We start from the raw sequence: 20,990 nt of genomic DNA, 5'->3' as shown, positions 1-20,990 counted from the left end.
AACGAAACAAAAACAACCTTCTTCCTTTCTACCTCAACATCTGCCTCTACTGAACCTCTCTACGTCTTTACCTCTCACCCTCTGTCTCTCTATCACTCTAGTTCCCAGCCTCTGCCTCTCTGCCCCTCTACCTCTAACCTCCTATCCCTCAACATCTCCCCCTCTACCTCTCTACATCTCACCCTCTACCTTTAACTCTCTGCCCCTCTACCGCTAACCTTCTATCCCTCAACATCTCCCCCTCTACCTCTCTACATCTCACCCTCTACCTTTAACTCTCTGCCCCTCTGCCGCTAACCTTCTATCCCTCAACATCTCCCCCTCTACCACTCTACATCTCACCCTCTACCTTTAACCCTATGCCCCTCTACCGCTAACCCTCTCACCCTCTACCACCCCCTACCTTTAACTTTCTACCCCTCTACCTCTCACCACAACTTCTGCCTCTCTAGTGCTGTAGCGACTACAGCAAGACTTGCTCTGTAACTGATCCACGGCCTGCTATGGAAACACCCCTCCGATGGTTCTGCCCTCAAAAGCCATCTTCAAATGGCTCTGCAGTCTTTAAACAAACAACCCCAGAGCCCTCTTACCTAATCCTCGACAGCAAGATTAATTTCCAGCTGCACCACAACCCCCACTTCCCGAACACCCGCATTCTCAAATGATGTGTGACCTTGGCCGAGACCTTCATGCTTTGTTGTGATGCCACTGCTTGGAGAGATAGGAGAGAACCAAGTAATATCCTGTTTACTATAGCTGTCAGGACCTATTCTTTTTGCTGCAGCTTTCAGGACCTATACTGTCAGGATCTGTTCTGTATACTATAGCTGGCAGAATCTATCCTGTATATTGTTGGTGTCAGGACCAACAATGTGTACTGTGACTGTCAGGACCTATACTACAGCTTTCAAGACCTGTTCTGTTACATTTGTAAAATCTGTGATAGAGGCCCACTTGCCACTGACCTAGCATATATTCATACTGTACCATATTTGTACCGTGTGTTGTATTATATTTACAATGCACTCATATGCTACCATGTAATGACCTAAGAGTGATTCCTTCTCATTTATATCCAACCATTCTATCTCTGTGATGTAAAATGTAGGCACTACTTCCATCACAAGGACATGTCTGTTACAGTAAAGGAGCAGAAGTCTGTTTAATAACGTCTAGATGCCAGTGTCTTGTTGGAATACTCTTAAATTCATAAAGTCATTTCAGACTGTCTCTTCGGCACCCCCCCCCCCCCCTAATCTGCGCACAGGGACTCCGTTTGTTAGCGAGGTAATCAACCTGCAGTTCAGCCTCTCCATGTGCTGCCACAGTCCTGCCACAGCAGACACACAGCCAATCAGATGTTCCTGTCTCCTGCCTGCCTCCTCTCTCCAAGTCAAGAGGGCCCAGCACCCTCAGCATATTGTGGCAGACGATACACCTCAGACACACAGGCGCACGCACACACACATGGACACGAGTGCACACACACACACACACACGTGCACATATGCGCAAACACACACGCACTCACACACGTGCGCCCACGCACGCACAATTCCCATCAAACGTCCAGCTGAGCTCTAACGGACAGCAGCTTCTTCTCCACATCAGAAACACACACACGAGCACATGCGCCATCGCCTTTTCCTGCCGTCAATTTCTGCTGGCAACAGAGGAGTGGTATGAGGGAATGTGTGTTTGTTTCTTGGCATGGTGACACGTTGTCATGGTGAATTTGGTTGAGCCTTCTGGTCCGACACGAAGATTACAGATTTCCGCTGTGACGGGGAAGGGAGGAACAGGATATGACACATTCGCTACCCAGCCTGCCCCAACAGGAGATGCGTACAGTGGGATATGTGAGATGGGAATAGTTGAGAGATGAAAAGGGAGTAAAAAAAGGAAGGGGAGAGTGTGGAAGGCTTGTACAAAGTGACCAATCAAGGTCCTGCTGTCTCAAGGGCAATTCCTCTGATAGGCGAGGCCACAAACTACTGTACAGTCTGTGCAAACACATTGGACCTGATGTGACGACATGATGTGGCTATTGACTTGATTGTTTTTGAAGTGTTTTGCAATCTTTGGGAGAAATGTATGACTTCAAGTTTATTTGCGATTTGCAACAAGTACCGGTACAGGATTCTATGGTGTAGCTCCTCTTAACAGATGTTAAGTGTCCTATCTAATCCTATAATACATTTTAAATAAGGCCTAAGCCTACATAAGCTCCTATTCCTATTAACAATATTCATATACTAATACCATGTGTACTGTATATATTATAAATTAATAATTGAACAATAATACATAATAGTTCGCAACAACTACAGTAAGAATATCCCAAGTCTATCTGTTTTTTTTACATGAATCATGTGGAGAATGAACACAGCACATCTCTCGTCTGTCGTACTGATGATGTACAGGTCAGCTCAAGTTCCTTCCATAGTGATGCGGCGTTACGGGTAACAGTGTCATAGTTCATCACAGCCTTGTCGATGGGGCCAGAGTGCTCAATACCACTGAACAACCCACATGCACACACACACACACACAGGCACCCTCACTACTGCCACTTTCAGATGAGGAAACGGTAGTCTGAGCCTCCCAGAAGATAAGACTTCCCTGAATGCTGCAGCATTTGATATGCAGGCTGACTCTAACAGGCTTTGCCTTCACAGCGCGTCCGAGCAGCTTTGGAGCCGCGGCTGTCAGGGCACATCACAGAGGGTTCCCCAAATTGATCAGCCAGCCACAGATTACTGAGCAGAAACAGCAATTTCCCTCTCCTCATGAAATCCCACGTCCACATTCACCTCCGACTGTGCGGGAATGTCAGCTACGGAGATGCAGCCTCCATGGGGGAAAGACTTCCTGTACCCTTTGTGCACATGCACACTCTCGCACACACATACCACACGCACGGACACACACGCACACATTAACACCAGAGCGGGGTCACTTGAACATACAAATTGGTTATTGTATTGAAAAAGTATGATTGTCTTGTATTTAAGGGCTTGCAAAAAACTAGACCTTTGATTTAGTGTTTGATTGCATCTACATTCCTCTAATGAAAATACATCTGTATTAAAACTGTATACGTTACAGTGCCCTCCAAAAGTATTGGAACAGTGAGGCCAATTCCTTTATTTTTGCTGTAGACTGAAAACATTTGGGCTTGACATCAAACGATGAATGTGAAACCAGAGATCAACGTTTCAGCTTTTATTTCCAGGTATTTACATCAGGATCTGATGCACAAATTAGAAAATATCACCTTTTTGTTCGAACCCACCCATTTGTCACGTGAGCAAAAGTATTGGAACATATGACTGACAGGTGTGTTTTGTTGCCCAGGTGTGTCCTATTACATACATTATTCAATCAATAAATACCACTGAATGTCTACACTCAGGTTCAGATTGGGTAAGATAGGTTTTGTCTATGCAGACTGTATTCAGAGGTGAAAACAACATGAAAACCGGAGCGCTGTCTTTGGGTGAAAAACAAGCAATTGTGAGTCTTAGAGAAGATGGAAAATCAATCAGAGCCATTGCAGAAACATTGGCCATAGCCAGTACAACCATTTGGAATGTCCTGAAGAAGAAGAAAACTACTGGTGTACTAAGTAACAGACGTCGAACAGGTAGACCAAGGAAAACATCAGCAGTTGATGACAGAAACATTGTGAGAGCTGTAAAGAAAGACCCTAAAACAACTGTTAGTGAGATCAGCAACAACCTCCAGATGGCAGGAGTGAAGGTATCACTATCTACTGTTCGCAGAAGACTTCATGAACAAAAGTACAAGGGCTACACCAGAAGATGCAAACCACTCATTAGCAAGAAGAATAGGAAGGCCAGGCTGGAATTTGCCAAAAAGTACAGAGATGAACCTCAAAAATTCTGGGACAAAGTTTTATGGACTGATGAGACAAAGATTAACTTTTACCAAAGTGATGGAAAGGCTAAAGTTTGGAGAAAGAAAGGAACTGCTCATGATCCCAAACACACAAGCTCATCTGTGAAACACGGTGGAGGTAATGTCATGGCTTGGGCTTGCATGGCTTCTTCTAGGACGGGCTCATTAATCTTCATTGAGGATGTAACACATGATGGCAGCAGCAAAATGAACTCGGAAGTCTACAGAAACATTTTGTCTGCCAATTTAAGGAAAGATGCAACCAAACTGATTGGCAGAGCCTTCATCATGCAGCAAGATAACGACCCAAAACACACTGCCAAAACAACAAAGGAGTTCATCAGGGGCAAGAAATGGAAGGTATTAGACTGGCCAAGTCAATCTCCAGACTTAAACCCTATAGAGCATGCATTTTACCTGCTTAAGAGGAGACTGAAGGGAGGAACCCCACAAAACAAACAACAACTGAAAGAGGCTGCAGTGAAAGCCTGGGAAAGCATCAAAAAGGAAGAATGCAAAAGTTTGGTGACATCAATGGGTCACAGACTTGCTGCAGTTATTGAAAGCAAAGGATTTGCAACTAAATATTAAGTCTTATTCACTTAAATATGTTTTAAGTATATCTGTTCCAATACTTTTGCTCACATGACAAATGGGTGGATTCAAACAAAATGTGATATTTTCTTAGTTGTGCATCAGATCCTGCTGTAAATACCTGGAAATAAAAGCTGAAACGTTGATCTCTGGTCTCACGTTCATTATTTGATGTCAAGCCCAAATGTTTTCAGTCTACAGCAAAAATAAAGGAATTCGCCTCACTGTTCCAATACTTTTGGAGGGCACTGTATGTGTTTGATCACAGTTTACTGTAGATATTAGGTCTAACATACATGTCAAAAGACAGTCATTTTGTTGAGAACAAAAAGTTCTATATATATCATAGAAAAACGATGTTCATGAAGTAAAACGTTATCTCAGTTAACAGTTAAAAATAAAATGAAGGGATATAACCTTTTGAATTTATATTTAGTTATTTAGCAGACGCTCTTATCCAGAGCGACTTACAGTAAGTACAGGGACATTCCCCCCGAGGCAAGTAGGGTGAAGTGCCATGCCCAAGGACACAACGTCATTTGGCACAGCCGGGAATCAACCAACAACCTTCAGATTACTAGCCCAATTCCCTAACCGCTCAGCCACCCGACTTCAGCCTCCAGAATTCCAATATTTCAGAATCCAGAATAATGAATTGATTCATGATTTTATAACAAATACTCTAACTGCATAACAACAGTTCACCATCAGTGCATCTAGTGTCTCCAAGAGGTTTTCTTCAGAAAGGCGGGACAAGAGGAGAGGAGGCTGTAAAAAGAGGAATAGGCAAGAGACGCTGTCATTGGTCACATACTGCCCTCCCCTGGACAAACAGAAAACTGTGAAAGACCAAGGCAGGCATTTCTCATTGTCTGTTAGCTGGAAGATCAATTTGAAGATCAGTTTGTGGTTATATTTCAAACTTTTTTCTTTATTCCCTCCAACATACTGAACGTGTCATATCAGTTAATTGAAATCCAAAAGCTGTGTTGTTTGTTGAGTCAGGCCTTCCTGAACAAGCCGAAAAATGTGTTAGGAAAATGATGTGTCAGTCCAAACAGACTCTGCCCGTGTTTGTGTACCGCCCACTCGCCCAGCACCGCAACAGCGCTTGACTGAACCTGAGATGACTGAGAGCGAATGAGACGGGCTCTGTAGGTGAACATCCCCTATACAGTCTCATACGCTCCCCATCTGGTGGCTTCTACTCAGACAGGCCTGCAGCCTTTCCCCAGATTGAGAGTGGGAGGCACAATTAAGTATATGCGAAACGGAATGTTTTGCAACGTGAGTCATACTGTACTGCATGGTGTCATATGGTAATGGGACAAAATTCACCTGGAATGAGTTTATAGTTTCTTGCCAAATTAAGTATCCAGCCTAGATTTGTAGCTCTGGATGCAAAGTGTGATGAGTTGAGTTGTGGTGAGTTGTGGTGTCTCCCTTTGGCTCTCAGTCTCCAAGGGATGGACCAGAAGGGCTTTCCAGCTTGATGCGAAGACATTTTTCACGGTTTTCAGGAGTGGTGTTGGTTATCTTTATCATGATGTACTAGTTGTGTGTCCTATCCTATCTCTTCACTTAAGAGACCCGGTTGGTCGTAGCTCAGGGAGTAGAGAAGGTCAAACACAAAGGTTGGTGGCTCGATCCCCGACTCTTCCTGGTCATGTGTCCAGGTATACTTGAGCAAGACACTGAACCCAAAGTTGCTCCTGATGGGCAGGCACGCGGCCGGCACGGCAGCTCCGCCTCCGTCAGTGTGTGATTGGGCGAATGAGAGGCAAAAAATGTAAAGTGCTTTAAAGTGCCGCTAAGGTAGAAAAGCGCTATACAAATGCAGTCCATTTACCATTGTGTCAGATTTGATATTGTGCGTTAATGTTAAAGTCATTTTAATGGGTTGTATGAAGGTTATCGGAGTGGAAACTCCGGTCAAGTTCACGCAGAATTTCTTCTAAAAAGTAGATGCAGAAGGGCAGAGAGGGACAAACCTAATGGTGTTCTTTAAACACTTCTAAAAACTTTCTTGATCTTCTCTGCGGTCGTTCTAGAGTCAGTGAGAGGCTATCCTGAGCTTTCATAAGCTCCTTTTATGGGGCATTAAATCCAGTCACTCAGAACTAAAACCCTGTATTTAATCAACTCTAATTTTCACCAGGAATTAGCGATGCGAGCACTGAAATGTTACCCTGCTCTGCCAGAACAGTCCCTTACATCGGGCAAGTAGAGGCAGCCCACAACCTCTCTCACACGGACACACAATGCACACGTACACACAGCCTTACGCAAACTCACCTTCTAATCATCTACACACACAGAGCAAGGGGCCTGTTTGGTAGCCACGGAATGGTATGTTGAAGTCTGGTATATTAAACCCTTCCACGCAGTTGTATTTGAAGTATCACTGCACACTCAAGTACCAACCACACTTGGTATAAGCTTGTCCTCTTACAAATGGGACTGGGATTCCCTGCATCTCAGCAGGAAAAGTATTTATGCGGTCTGTTATCTAGTCAGCTCTTATTTCTTTTCAAAATCATACAATTGATTTAACATTCTTCAAAACAGACCAAAATTGAATAAGCTGCAGACATGTCCAGTAAATCCTATCCATTCACTTAAGAGTCCCCAATTCAGATAACATTTTTGAATACAGGCCAGAATAGTACTTTTATAAATGATAATATGTTGGATGGCTACTTGGTAGTGAATGAGTGATAATATATAAGTTATAAATAAGACTAATACACATTCTTATTATTACAGTAAGTTAAATAGATACAAGTGCATGTTGTCCTGTTGCCATATAGCATTCACATTTACATTTAGTCATTTAGCAGGCGCTCTTATCCAGAGCGACTTACAGTAAGTACAGGGACATCCCCCCCGAGGCAAGTGGGGTGAAGTGCCTTGCCCAAGGACACAACTTCATTTGGCACGGTGGGGCATCGATCCGGCAACCTTCTGATTACAACCCCGACTCCCTCACCGCTCAGCATTGACTTGTACATTATGCCCATGTAAAGAGTTTAGCTTAGCCTTAATTTAATACTGTACATTTACGCTCAGTGCACAGACAAGACCAGATGATTTCATTAGCATAGCTTGTGAAAATCAACCCAGGATAGCTGATGCTAGCTGCAAGAATGCCACCCCCCTGTTGATTTGTCCTTTTGTCACACAGTCTCCTAATTGCTCAATTATCAAACCGAAACTCCATTGGAGTGCATCTGTGTGGGAGAGACAGTCAATGACCCAGTCAGATAAATCCTTTTCACTGGTGTCCAGTTGAAAATGCGGACGTAGGATTTATAGCTCAGGCCAGCTTGATCCACGGTGGCCTCCTTTAACAGAGCTGAGATGCTTGTTAAGCACGGGCACATCTGAAAAGTCTTCTTCATTAGACACATGTGGGTATCAGCTTGTTGCCATTCAGAGTTGCTTTCTTCTCGCCTGTCTGCCAGTCGAACAACGACAGGAGTCCTGGCAGATTCGGCCTCCGCAGAGCACTAACCTTCCTCTCTAATTCATCACACCCTGTCCAGGAGAGAGAATACTGACTGACTCTTTCTTTCCACCCTCAGAAACACCTTTGACAGCACACTGCTCATTTGGTATGAATCATTTAACATCAGCTCCACTTATAAACTGCAACTCAGTCTGTTCTTTTTTTAGTTGCTGGTCGATTCCTTTCTAGTGGAGCCATGGCTGGGGTTGCGGAACAGGCAGGAGCTGCAGGCTGGAAGTGCCAGAGAATGATGCTCGGGCACGAGCTGTACTTTGGGCTGTGACGTTGGGCAGGGCTATGGTTAGGGCTGTGGCTGGGGCTGGGGCTGGGGCTAGGGCTGGGGCTGGGGCTGGGCCTGGGCCTGGGGCTGGGGCTGGGGCTGGGGCTGGGGCTGGGGCTGGGCCTGGGGCTGGGGCTGGGGCTGGGGCTGGGGCTGGGGCTGGGCCTGGGCCTGGGCCTGGGCCTGGGCCTGGGCCTGGGCCTGGGCCTGGGCCTGGGCCTGGGCCTGGGGCTGGGGCTGGGGCTGGGGCTGGGCCTGGGGCAGGGGCTAGGGCATAGGCCTGAAGTTGTATCTGGGACTACAGGATACAGTTGTATCTGGGACTATAGGATAGGGCCAAAGTCATGTCTGGGACTACAGGATAGGACTGACGTTGGGGGACTATCGCTGGGACGCTTTGACTGGGGACTGGGCTGAGATAGCTGCCTGTGGCTGTGAGGCTAGGGGCTGGAGCTGGAGTTAAATGTTCCACGAGGACAGGCCTCATCTAAGTATTATGTATCTGCAGGGCTAGGGCTGTTCCTGGCAGCTGGAGGCCCATGGCAGAGCGAGGCAGACAGATTGGAGCTGACAGGCCATCTGAAGTATTGCTTCAGGGCAAATAGAGTTTGTGTCACTACTGGTCTGTTTGATAAATCAGAGGCCTTAAACCCTGGAACCTGATTCCTCCTGGCCTGCTACAATACTTAACAACAGGTCAATGATGAGAAATCAGTAAGTCTCATTGCAAACATTGTTTATCGATAAACTTCTCTCTCCATCTTTGATCGATCTGAATCAACCATTGATCAGAGCAGTATTATACGTGTACACCGTCAACTATCTATGCCGTACTGACATTATGAGCTTCCTGAGAATCCAATATTATACTTTTCTCTAAGGACTTGGAATTGTTACGTTGTATTGAATGATGTAAAAACAAAAAGTTCCAAAAAACCACAAACTTAACAAAAGCAAAAAGGTGAAGGGGACACACTGTTGCCAGGAGTGCCAGATCACAAAATAACTGGAAAATGCTGAGGAAGAAAGACGGAGGCAGGAGGCTGTCACACAGCAAGCGGTAGCGAAGCTGTTTGAAGCAGTCTGTAGTTGTGACAGCATCAAGGTGGCAGCATCTAACTATAATTGCAGGAATCTCTGCGTGCGTCTGTGACTTGGATGACCTGTTAACCTTCACAATACCTGGAAGTATTGTTGTAGAGTTCCTTGACACGTTCACTGTTCCTTTACACGGGGAGGACAGAAATGAAAGGAAGATAGCAACATTCACTGCCCTTGTGAAAAGGGCAAAAAGCCCTTGTGAAATGGATTACTTACCTGTTTGTTGAAAATCCCCAATGGATGGTCTACTTTACACAACTTAAACCAGCTTTTTCTCAATTCTTCAATGATCTGTTTGTTCTGAAATGCTTATCATCTGTTTCAATATAGCTTTTGAACTACTGCTGTTGCAGAACTAGAAGCTTTATACAGCGTGTAAGGATTTAATTATTTGTTTTTCATTTCTGGCATGCTGTGTGCAAGCATTTGTAAATAAGACAAGAAATTTCCAGAATGTTTCCGCATTTTATGTTAACTGACTGCATATTCTCTGAAAATAACATGAATTGTGATGGTATGGTCCACGACAGACTCATGTTGTGCAACTTGTGTTTAGACCCTAAACTTTAGAGTTTCTAAAATGTGACTTTAGATTGGACAAAAGGCTGTGAGCAAACCTGTAATGATTGTACTTCCTGAAAATGCATCTAAAAAGGGAAGAATACTAAATATCCAGCGAAATACTGTCACCACCATTTCCATACTAACAAGATACTTCTTTGCAAGATGGAATGGTAAATAAACAACAAATAGTATTCAGAGCAGCTGAACCATCTAGTGGCCAAATGTTATTAACTTTATTTTAATTACAACGGCCAGAACACTCAGGTCTATCAGTAAGAATAGCATCATTACTTGTCAGTCTCTGGAGAAAAGAGTAAGACCTGTTCTAAAACTGGTTGCCGAAAAGTCTTGAACAAGCCCTCTCTTGCTCTCTTGATTTCAACCCTTTTGACCTTCACGATGCCAGTCATTCCTTTTCACAAACATTAACTACTTTCACAATATTGAACTCGACATCTGATGGCAAGTCTTTTCAATCAATCATTACTCAGGTTATGATTGACTCAATCATGCATTGTATATTTGTTAAATCTGGTGACATACAAACGGCATTCCATTGGCTCTGCAATTGTAACGTGCACAAAAAAGTTGATTCTTTAAAAAATAGTACCATAATGATTACTCTTGAACATTGTCATTTGTGAACATAATCAAAACATCTAAAGCAACAAAGACATTGAACAATCAGCGAACATTTGCATACAAATCCACATCAACTTTCAACTTGCATAAAATTATTTTTCTTTCTTTCTCATTTCATACACAGACTCAATATTCTATTTATTCAATGTGCCATGTCAAGACAATAAATACAATCATTTAGAATTTAAGGGGGGAAATATTTTAGTTGTATCGCAATGCAGTTTTGTATAATTTACAAAAGTTCTACACAAAAGCACGTCTTAGTCTGAAACACAAAGATAACTTTATTTGCCGGGGTTAATGTTTCTCATTAGCCTGGACAGGATTACCCATTGAATAGGCCTAAGGGAAATTAATATAGAAAAATTACAGAAGCTTGAGTTAAAAACCTTTGGCCGATCCCAGATAGAATGATCATGTTAAATTGTCATTCTTCCTATTGACCTGAAGCACAGAGCTAAAGCCACAATGAGGAGACACGATAAGACCAGCACTAGATTATCGGTATTGTAGGGGGTTAAATATTGGCCAAGCAACCAAAACGAATTCCCCTATGGTTTAAAGGAAGATGGGAAACTGAACAATGTATTAGCATGAACCATTAATGCCAAAACCAATAGAATTCCAGGTATTTGACAATATGGGTTAAAGCAGAGCAAGAATGGTCAAAGTACGGTTAAATGAAATACGCATTTAATAACATTGCAAATGAATGAAATCAATTACAAGGCAAACATGTTACAAAATGAAGGCTTTAAATCTTACCCACTCTATCATGATCATTGTAAATCAGAGAGAAAGCAAGAGGTGAGCAAGGAATAGGACAGTAGGACAAGGGAGAACTGAGGAGAAGGTCTCAGGAGATGAAGAATCCCAAGAACAATGCATTACAATTCCCTTTATACACAAGAACAACCAATCAGACCACATCTTGAATGGGGTGTGAGAGCCATCAAGTTGAGACCGTCCAGAAACTCTAGACTTTAGCATATGAGAGGTGGGGGCAGGTTTGACACCCAGCCTTACAGTATAATTCTAGGAATGACACCGATGTGTCACCGATATCATCATTATCGACTGCATCATGGGCACTGTGCACTAGTATTAGGTTTTACCATTTGCGTTCTTTACCTTACATACACTCATTATTTAGTTTCAAAACTGACAAAGTTGATCTGGAAGTTTAAACAACAATGTATGGTATACAACCATACATGATGTTGTTAAAAACGATACAGTATTAATCTGTATGAATTATTGGCAGTGAATCTTTTAAATATAATTGATTGTACAAAGTATCAAAACAACGAAAAAATAGATTAAATATGTCAGCATACATGTTTCCTTTCATATGACATGTTTCTTTCTTCTAACTTTGATGCGAAAACTCAGCATTCGATTACGAATTTGTGACAGTTGTACATCATAAATAAGAGTATTTAGAATTGGAGGGAATATAAAAAACTGAACCACCATGAAATTCTGGAAGCTTTGTGACAAATCTGATGATCCAAATCTACTGTACATGAGCTCAAACAACAGAGCAGCTGCTACATTGAGTAATGACAGCAAATGTGGCATGCAGGTCTGCATAAACTTTCCCCTGTTCTCAATAGACTTTGAACATGACCTGATCTGATAAGTATATGAACATATAATTAATATTATATGTACAACATAGAACAAAATACCAATATACCCTATTATGTTGCTCTCCATAATTGAAGAGCAAGATCATTTAACAATAGGCCAGTTTGCACAGTAGAGCTTCTCTATATGTGATCCATACAACCTCAGTCTAGTAGTTATTATTAAAGCAATAATAGAAATACAGAAAGTAGAGAGCCAGGGATAATAGACTAACACAGTGACCCTCTGTTTAGTCATAACAGAGTGATACCAAGGGCGTAGGTTTGGTCTCAGCTTTGGTAGGGACACTGGTAGTTGTTCTTCTAGAGATTGGGAGTAGTCAGGTATATGAAAATACTAGGTGGTGCTGTTCACCTTACACAGACCCCCCTCATGAGCATAGATTATGGCCAATCCCAGATGTTTCTGGTTTTGTGTGTATTAAGACTCCTCCCGTGGAGTCAAGAGGTACCTGGTGTACTCTATCTATCTATATATCTATATATATATAGATATATATATCTATATATATAAATAAATATACACATATATATAGCCACTTTTCTTGTTCTTGTTCATTTCAGGGTGTTTAAACCACCCTGTAACCAAGCCATGTCATTCCTTCGACCACCAAGTGCGAGCCTTGCATGGTTTAATGATCCAAACTGTGAGTCTGTAGCAGGGTGCAGGTGTCCTGACATTTGAACCCATCTGTCAGATTGTCCTACCAGGGCTTATGGCACATGCCCACACCAAGGTCAGGGTTACGGTTAGTTTAGTGTTACGGTAGGAAATGTTGACAAGGTTGGGGTATATTGTCAGATCCGCTGGCCTTCTGATAAGCACAAGGCCAGTATTTTCTATTACAGTTTGGATCCGTAGATCCATGAGGCACCGTTTATACAGGGCCCTGTTTCTTCACAAATGTAAAAATTACAACAACAAAAAAGACTAGCCTAAATGTTCATCTAACATCGTTTTCACACAGTTATAAGTCTGTTATAAGAACACTTAAAGAAAGAAAGAGATAGAAAGTTTGAGACTTGTAACTTCTTTGACACTGCATCAATGAAGTTCTCTCTCTATAATATGTCATCCTCATCTCTTTATTCAAGAGATACAATGACGGATTCTAAGTAACTGTCTGGTTGCGTCCACGGAGTCAGAGGCAGATGAAGGGAAAATAGGGTTTTATTTGAAAAACTATCAGGGCAAAACCAAAACTAAAAACACCTCGGCTCCTAAGCCGGGAAAATCAAAGCGCCCGTAACAGACTGGAAAAAAAGTAATTAAAACAAAACTGGAAGAGCGGGCACGTAGACCGTAGTCCGAAGCGCGGGGGCCAGACGTCATTTCTAACACGAGACACAAGACAGGAGGCAACACGAGACGATCTGACAGAGACCTGCACACAGAAAGGACATTAAATAGACAGGGTGTTCAGCGGGGTAAGACAAGACAGGTGGCATTAATGACCTAAGACGAAACAAGCTGTAACCCTCACGTGGAATCTGACAGACAAACACAGACACAACCACAAGGAGAGGGGGACAGAAAGACAGTCATGACCGTAACATCATTAAAAAAAACATCAGCATTTAACAGTACTAACACACTCAAAGGGTCTTGGTGGTGTCTGTAAAACAAATACAATTATAGAAAATACCAACATTCAGTACCCAAAACAAGACTGTAAGAACACAGTATAGCTGCTTATGCTAAATGGTTCTGTAAGGTTACACATGTAACATATACATTTACCCAGTTAATACAGACTTGACCTGCTGTTGAATGTTTGCATTCAGATGAGCTTGACTATAAATTCAACATGAGATGAAATTGTTATGAACTAGCATACTACTTTGCGCCATGTTGGCTAGATGAGCAGGGAAATTAGGTCCTTTGATACTTGTTTAGATTTGAAAAGTGTGAAGGAGGGATATATCGACTGCTGCCATAGAGTACAGTAAGGCTGAATAAGATTTAATCATTGGTCGGGTATTGCTTCTCTACCAGGTTATTATCAACTTTGTACAGTGGTACTTAAATTACTATTCTCCCCAAAACCTAATATAGTTCTCTTTACATTAAAGACTTTTTCTTTCTTGTACTACTCATACAGAAACTCAAAATTCGGCTTCTAATCTGCTTCAGTTTCAGACCATAAATAAGCGGGTTTAGAATTGGAGGAATAACTAAAAACTGTACTGCCATAAAGTTCCTAAAGTTTTGTGATGTGTCTGCAGAACCATATCTACTGTACAAAACATCAAACAACATAGCAACAGCTACATTCATCAAGGACAGTAAATGTGGCATGCAGGTCTGCATAAACTTTCCCTTGTCCTCAATAGACGTTAAACATGACCTGACAAGATATACATATGAACAAACAATTAATGTTATATGTGCAACATAGAACAGAATAGCAATATACCCTATTATATTGTTTGCTGTAATTGAAGAGCAGGAAAGTTTAACAATAGACCAGTTTGCACAGTAAAGCCTCTCTATGAGTGATCCACATAACCTCAGTTTACTTGTTACTAATATAGGAGGAACAGTCATTAAACAGAATGTAGAGAGCCAGGGAAAATAGACTAACACAGTGACCCTCTGTCTAGTCATAACAGAGTGATACTTCAGTGGTCTACAGATTGCCACATACCTGTCATAAGACATCACTGTTAGAATAACAACATCTGCACAGGAAGAAGAATAAATGACAAAAGTTTGCATCAAACATCCTGCATAAGAGATAACTTGCAGATCAGACAGTAGATCCAGAAGGAACTTGGGGTAGAATCCTGTTGTCCCTAAAAGTCCACTGATGCACAAGTTACACAGGAAGATGTACATGGGCTCATGGAGGTTTTCATCCAGGACTATCGTCAAAATGAGAGCAACATTTACTAGAATAATCACACAGTAACACAGTAAACTAAGAGAAAAGAACGTGGCTCTGTGTTCCATCATCTCATCAAACCCAGAAAGAGTAAACCATATCACTGTTGATGCATTGTCAATGAAGGTCATATCTGTGAAGAAAATAAAAGGGTTACAAAAGCATTTTATTTTCTAATTCAATCAATTTGCTCCTTACAGATAGACTGATAAAAGTATACCTGCTAGTAGAAGTAAGTAAGAAGGTTACACAATATTTAAATATTAGTAGAGAAAAATACAGTTTAACAGTGCAATGACTACAATGGTACATGAGAAATCAATTCAGCACATACATGTACATTACCTTGTGTTGGGATATACCATCGATGAGATATTTTAAGCATCACCCATGCACCCTACATGTAGCAGTATTTTATGCCCTCTTTTACGATTACCTCATACCATGTGGAAGGACAGGGAATTCAGGCCTTTGACACTGTCTGGATTAGAAAGGATTGAAGGGAGGAGGGGTGTTGCTAAATGTGTCATACTGTAAACCTTTAGAACTCTAATGAGAAGTTCAAAGAAATGTAAAGGCCTGTGTGTAATATGTAAGCTCCTGTATGTTATCAAGTTGTTCTTCTAGAGATTGGGAATAGTCAGGTATATGAAAACAGCAGGTGGTGCTGTTCACCTTACACAGACCCCCCTTATGAGCAGAGGTCATGGCCAGTCCCAAATGTTTCTGAATAACAGAAAGGATGATTTTTGTGTGTATTAAGACTCCTCTCTTGAATTCAAGAGGTTACTATTCATATATATTGCCACTTTTCTTGTTATATTTCATTTCAGGGTATTTCAATCACCCTGTAACCAAGCCATGTCATTCCTTCGACCACCAAATGCAAGCCTTGCATGGTTTAATGATCAAAACTCGCATCCATAAACTCAGAGTCGACCCTTTTCAATGACTGCATTTCCATGGCCACCGATTGAAATCATCACAACAATAACCATCTCTCTATTCTCCATAGGGATTGTTTTACACTACTACTGTCACTATCATGATTACGATCTATACACATTACATCAACACATTACTTCTTGTGTTTTCTTTAACAATTTCATGTTCAATTCCATTCTCTCTTCATACGGTTTCATACTTATTTTATACTTTTATGTTTTCGACTAATCGCTTCACATTTCAATTATCATAGAGGGGACTGTGGAATTTAACTTTTTTTGTATGTTAAATCTGATGAGTGAACTCATAGACAGAGCAGTTCAGGTAGGTGTCAGCATGGAGGCTTGCAGAAGGTAGAGTGTGTGAGTCTGTAGCAGGGTGCAGGTGTCCTGACATTTGAACCCACCTGTCAGATTGTCCTACCAAGCCTTATGGCACATGCCCACACCAAGGTCAGGGTGACAGTCAGTTTGGTGCTTCGGTAGGAAATTCTGACAAGGCAGGATGAATTGACAGAACATCCAACCTTCTGATAAGCAAAAGTCAGTCATTTATATGACCTTAGGACCACTAGACACCGTTAAAACAGGGCATCGTTTTTTCACCAAATACTGTTTTCCCACTGTTATAAGTATTTCATGTGTAAACAATAGAGAGAAAGAGAGGGAGAGGGAGAGAGAGAGAGAGAGAGAGAGAGAGAGAGAGAGAGAGAGAGAGAGAAAGAGAGAGAGAGAGAGAGAAAGAGAGAAAACGAGAAAGAGAGAAAGAAAGAGAAAGTCTAAGACGTCATTGACATCGTAGGCAACTGTATCAATAACGTCCTCCATACAAAATTGTCCTCAACTCTTTATTCAAGAAACACTGCAGGACTGTAAGTGACATCATTCAAACACATCCTGGTCTAACAGTACTCACACTCTTGCGAGGCCTTGATTGTAATTTAAATGATGCAGTGCAGCTGCTTATACCAAATAGTATTTTAAGGGTGCACAACATGAAGTAAATTAAATAATCGGTCAGAACTGAGAGTATTAAACAGGTACTGCTTTTCTACCAGGGTAGTTACACCGCAACTTTTTAATGTGGAACTACAATTAATATTCTAACCCCAACCTACTATGGTTCTCTTTACATTAAAGACTTTTTCCTTCTAGTACTTCTCACATATAAACTAAAAATTCGGTTTCTAATCTGTTTCAGTTTCAGACCATAAATAAGCGGGTTTAAAATTGGAGGAATAACTAAAAATTGTACTGCCATGAAATTCTGAAAGTTTTGTGAAACATCTGTTGAACCATATCTACTGTAGAAAACTTCAAACAACAGAGCAACTGCTACATTAATTAATGACAACAAATGCGGCATGCAGGTCTGCATAAACTTTCCCCTGTTTTCAATGGACTTCAAACAAGACTTGATAAGAAATACATAGGAACACACAATGAATGTTATATGACCAACATAGAAAAGTATAGTAATATACCCCATTATATTATTTACTGTCATTGAAGTGCAAGAGAGTTTAACAATGGGCCAGTTTGCACAGTAGAGCTTCTCTAAATGTGATCCACACAACCTCAGTTTACTTGTCAAAATAGTGGAAACAGTCATTAAACAGATTGTAGAGAGCCAAGGATAAGAAACTAACCAAGCGACCCTCTGCCTGGTCATAACAGAGTGATACTCCAGTGGTCTACAGATTGCCACATACCTGTCATATGCCATCACTGCTAGAATTACAAAGTCTCCACAGGAAGAAGAATATATGACAAAAGACTGAATGAGACATCTTGCATAAGAGATGACTTGCAGATGAGAAAGTAGATCTAGAAGGAACTTGGGATAGAATCCTGTTGTCCCTAAAAGTCCACTGATGCACAAGTTACACAGGAAGATGTACATGGGCTCATGGAGGTTTTCATCCAGGACTATCGTCAAAATGAGAGCAACATTTACTAGTATAATCGCACAGTAACACAGTAAACTAAGAGAAAAGAACGTGGCTCTGTGTTCCATCATCTCATCAAACCCAGAAAGAGTAAACCATGTCACTGTTGATGCATTGTCACTAAATGTCATATCTGTGAAGAAAATAAAAGGGATACAAAAGCATTTTATTTTCTAATTCCATCACTATGCACCTTACAGATAGACTGATCATAGTATACCTGCTAGTATAAGTAAGTAAGAAGGTTACACAATATGCAACATATAAGTAGAGAAAAATACAGTTTAACAGTCCAATGACTCAATGGTCCATGAGAAATAAATTCAGCACATACATGTATATTACCTTGTGTTGGGATACACCATCGATGAGATATTTTAAGACTCACCCATGCACCCTACATGTAGCAGTATTTTAAGCCCTCTATTAAGATTACCTCATACCATGTGCATGGACAGGGAATTCAGGCCCTTGACACTGTTTGGATTAGAAAGGATTGAAGGGAGGAGGGGTGTTGCTAGATGTGGTCATACTGTAAACCTTTAGAACTATCTAAGAAGGTCGAAGAAATGTATACCTAATGCATAATTTTCATGCTGCATTTCATTTTATTTTAGTTTGGTGTATACATGTGTATACATATATAGTATGTCTTTGACTATTTACTTCAAGTTTCAGTATTCATAGCAGGGGAATGTGAAATTTGACTTGTTTTGTAAATCTGTTACACCTGTTAAAATCTTTTTTTGCGAACTCATCGTAAAAGCCGCTCAGAGCTGTCAGCATGGAGGCTTGCAGAAGGTAGAGTGTGTGAGTCTGTAGCAGGGTGCAGGTGTCCTGACATTTGAACCCACCTGTCAGATTTTCCTACCAGGGCTTATAGCACATGCCCACACCAAGGTCAGGGTTACGGTTAGTTTGGTGCTTCGGTAGGAAAATCTGACAAGGTAGAATCATTTGACGGAACACCTGGCATTCTGATAAGCATAAGGCCAGTATTTTTTATCATAGCTTGGATATGTAGGTCCACGAGGCACCATTATAACAGGCCCCTGTTTCTTCACCAAACACCATTTTCACACTGTTATCAGTCTGTTATAAGAAAACATACAAAAAGAGAGAAAGTCTGAGACTTCATCGTAACATCGTAACATCATTCACATCGCTGGCAACTACATCAACAAAGTCCTCTCTCCATACGACATTGTCCTCAACTTTTTATTCAAGGAACACACTTCAGGACTGTAAGTAACATCATTAAAAACATCACAATCTAACATCACTCACTCTAAAGGTCATGGAGGTGTCTGTAAAACAAATACAAGTATAGAAAATACGAACAATCACCTCCCTAAAAGTTATTGTAAGAACACAGTATAGCTGCTTATGCTAAATGGTGCAGTAAAGTTGCACAACATACAACATGACCAGGTTTATTTGCAGGGAACACGGACTAAAGGTTTTTGAATGCCTTTAAATGAATCCTTCTTAGAGGAATGATTAACTCAACACAAGATGAAACATTCTGAACTGGAAAAATAACCTCATGCCATGCGGATGAACAGAAAATTCAGATCCTTTGACACTTGTTTGGATTAAACGAGGTTCTGATGAATGCCATTATAAAGTAACTATGTAGAATATTCCACAGAGAGACTGAAGCAGGAAGATACAAGTTACAATGTATTTTAGGAGGAGTCAGATGGCTGAGCGGTGAGGGAGTCGGCCTAGTAATCAGAAGGTTGCTGGATCGATTCCCCGCCGTGCCCAAAAAATAAAATGAAGATAATGACGTTGTGTCTCTGGGCAAGGCACTTCACCCTACTTGCCTTGGGGGGAATGTCCCTGTACTTACTGTAAGTCGCTCTGGATAAGAGCGTCTGCTAAATGTAAAATGAAAATGTAAATTTTATAGATTATTTGAAACTTTTAAACCACCTAGATATGATCAATTACTTATTTTGGAATCAGCTTTTTTTCACAGTTTATAAATCATCACAAAATTCTGTTTTGAGGCTGAGTTAGTTTAAGACCATAAATGACAGGGTTTATAATCATAGAGACAACAAGGAATTCTATCGCCATGAAGTTTTGAAGGCTTTGAAACCATATTGATTGTTCAAAACAATTAATGCAAAGCAAGTGAAACATTGAATAATGAGAGTAAATCTGGTATGCAGGTCTGCATGAACTTTCCGCTGTCCTCTATGGACTCCAGACATGATCTGACCAGATGGGTATATGAACACAGAATGAAAATAAAATGTCCAAAATAAAAAAGTATCATAATGTATCCTATTATATCATTTGGGAGGGTTGAAGTGCAAGAAAGCTAAACTATAGACCAGTTTGAACAGTAGAGTCTTTCTATATATGCACCACATAGCTTCAGGGTACTGGTCATTCTAAAAGAAACAGTGAAGAAAGAGAAATTGATAAACCATGGATAAAAGGCTATCTGACCCTAAAGGCCCTCTGTTTAGTCATAATAGAGTGATACTCCAGTGGTCTGCAGATTGCCACATACCTGTCATAAGCCATCACTGCTAGAATACAAAAGTCTCCACATGCTAAAGAATATATTATAAAAGCTTGAATGAAACATCCTGCACAAGAAATGACCTGACGATGAGACAGTATCTAGTAGGAACTTGGGGTAGAATCCTGCAGTTCCAACTGATGCACAAGTTACACAGGAAGATGTATATGGGCTCATGGAGGTTTTCATCCAGGACTATAGTCAAAATGAGAGCAACATTTACTAGTATAATCACACAGTAACACAGTAAAGTTAGAGAGAAGAATATGGCTCTGTGTTCCATCTTCTCATCAAACCCAAAAAGAGTAAACCATGTCACTGTTGATGCATTGTCGCTAATGGTCATATCTGTGAGGAAAAAAAATCCAATAATTAATTAACGATTCTAAGTAACATCATTAACAATCTAGC

At 41.1% G+C, this 20,990-nt stretch overlaps 2 protein-coding genes and 1 pseudogene across 2 annotated transcripts; all 3 read right to left on the bottom strand.

The window, feature by feature from the left end:
• Window positions 1-13,742: 13,742 nt before the first annotated feature.
• On the bottom strand, window positions 13,743-15,278 carry LOC124484886 (olfactory receptor 2K2-like). Its single transcript, XM_047046002.1, has 2 exons — window positions 14,363-15,278; window positions 13,743-13,753 (listed from the first exon to the last, which is right to left on the bottom strand). Exons 1-2 carry the CDS (start codon window positions 15,276-15,278, stop codon window positions 13,743-13,745), a joined length of 927 nt encoding a protein of 308 aa, XP_046901958.1.
• Window positions 15,279-17,220: 1,942 nt separating this feature from the next.
• LOC124485950 (olfactory receptor 1030-like) lies at window positions 17,221-18,459 on the bottom strand. The gene is made up of 2 exons (XM_047047855.1): window positions 18,386-18,459; window positions 17,221-18,173 (listed from the first exon to the last, which is right to left on the bottom strand). Exon 2 carries the CDS (start codon window positions 18,169-18,171, stop codon window positions 17,221-17,223), a length of 951 nt encoding a protein of 316 aa, XP_046903811.1. The 5' UTR covers window positions 18,172-18,173; window positions 18,386-18,459.
• A 1,576-nt stretch (window positions 18,460-20,035) lies between these two features.
• LOC124485598 lies at window positions 20,036-20,925 on the bottom strand (annotated as a pseudogene).
• Window positions 20,926-20,990: the final 65 nt, after the last annotated feature.

The sequence above is a fragment of the Hypomesus transpacificus genome, chromosome 23, assembly GCF_021917145.1.
Source record: "Hypomesus transpacificus isolate Combined female chromosome 23, fHypTra1, whole genome shotgun sequence".
NCBI classification, from domain to species: Eukaryota; Metazoa; Chordata; class Actinopteri; order Osmeriformes; family Osmeridae; genus Hypomesus; species Hypomesus transpacificus.
The sequence above is the reverse complement of the archived record's forward strand: the minus strand, read 5'-3'. Positions and strand labels throughout refer to the sequence as shown.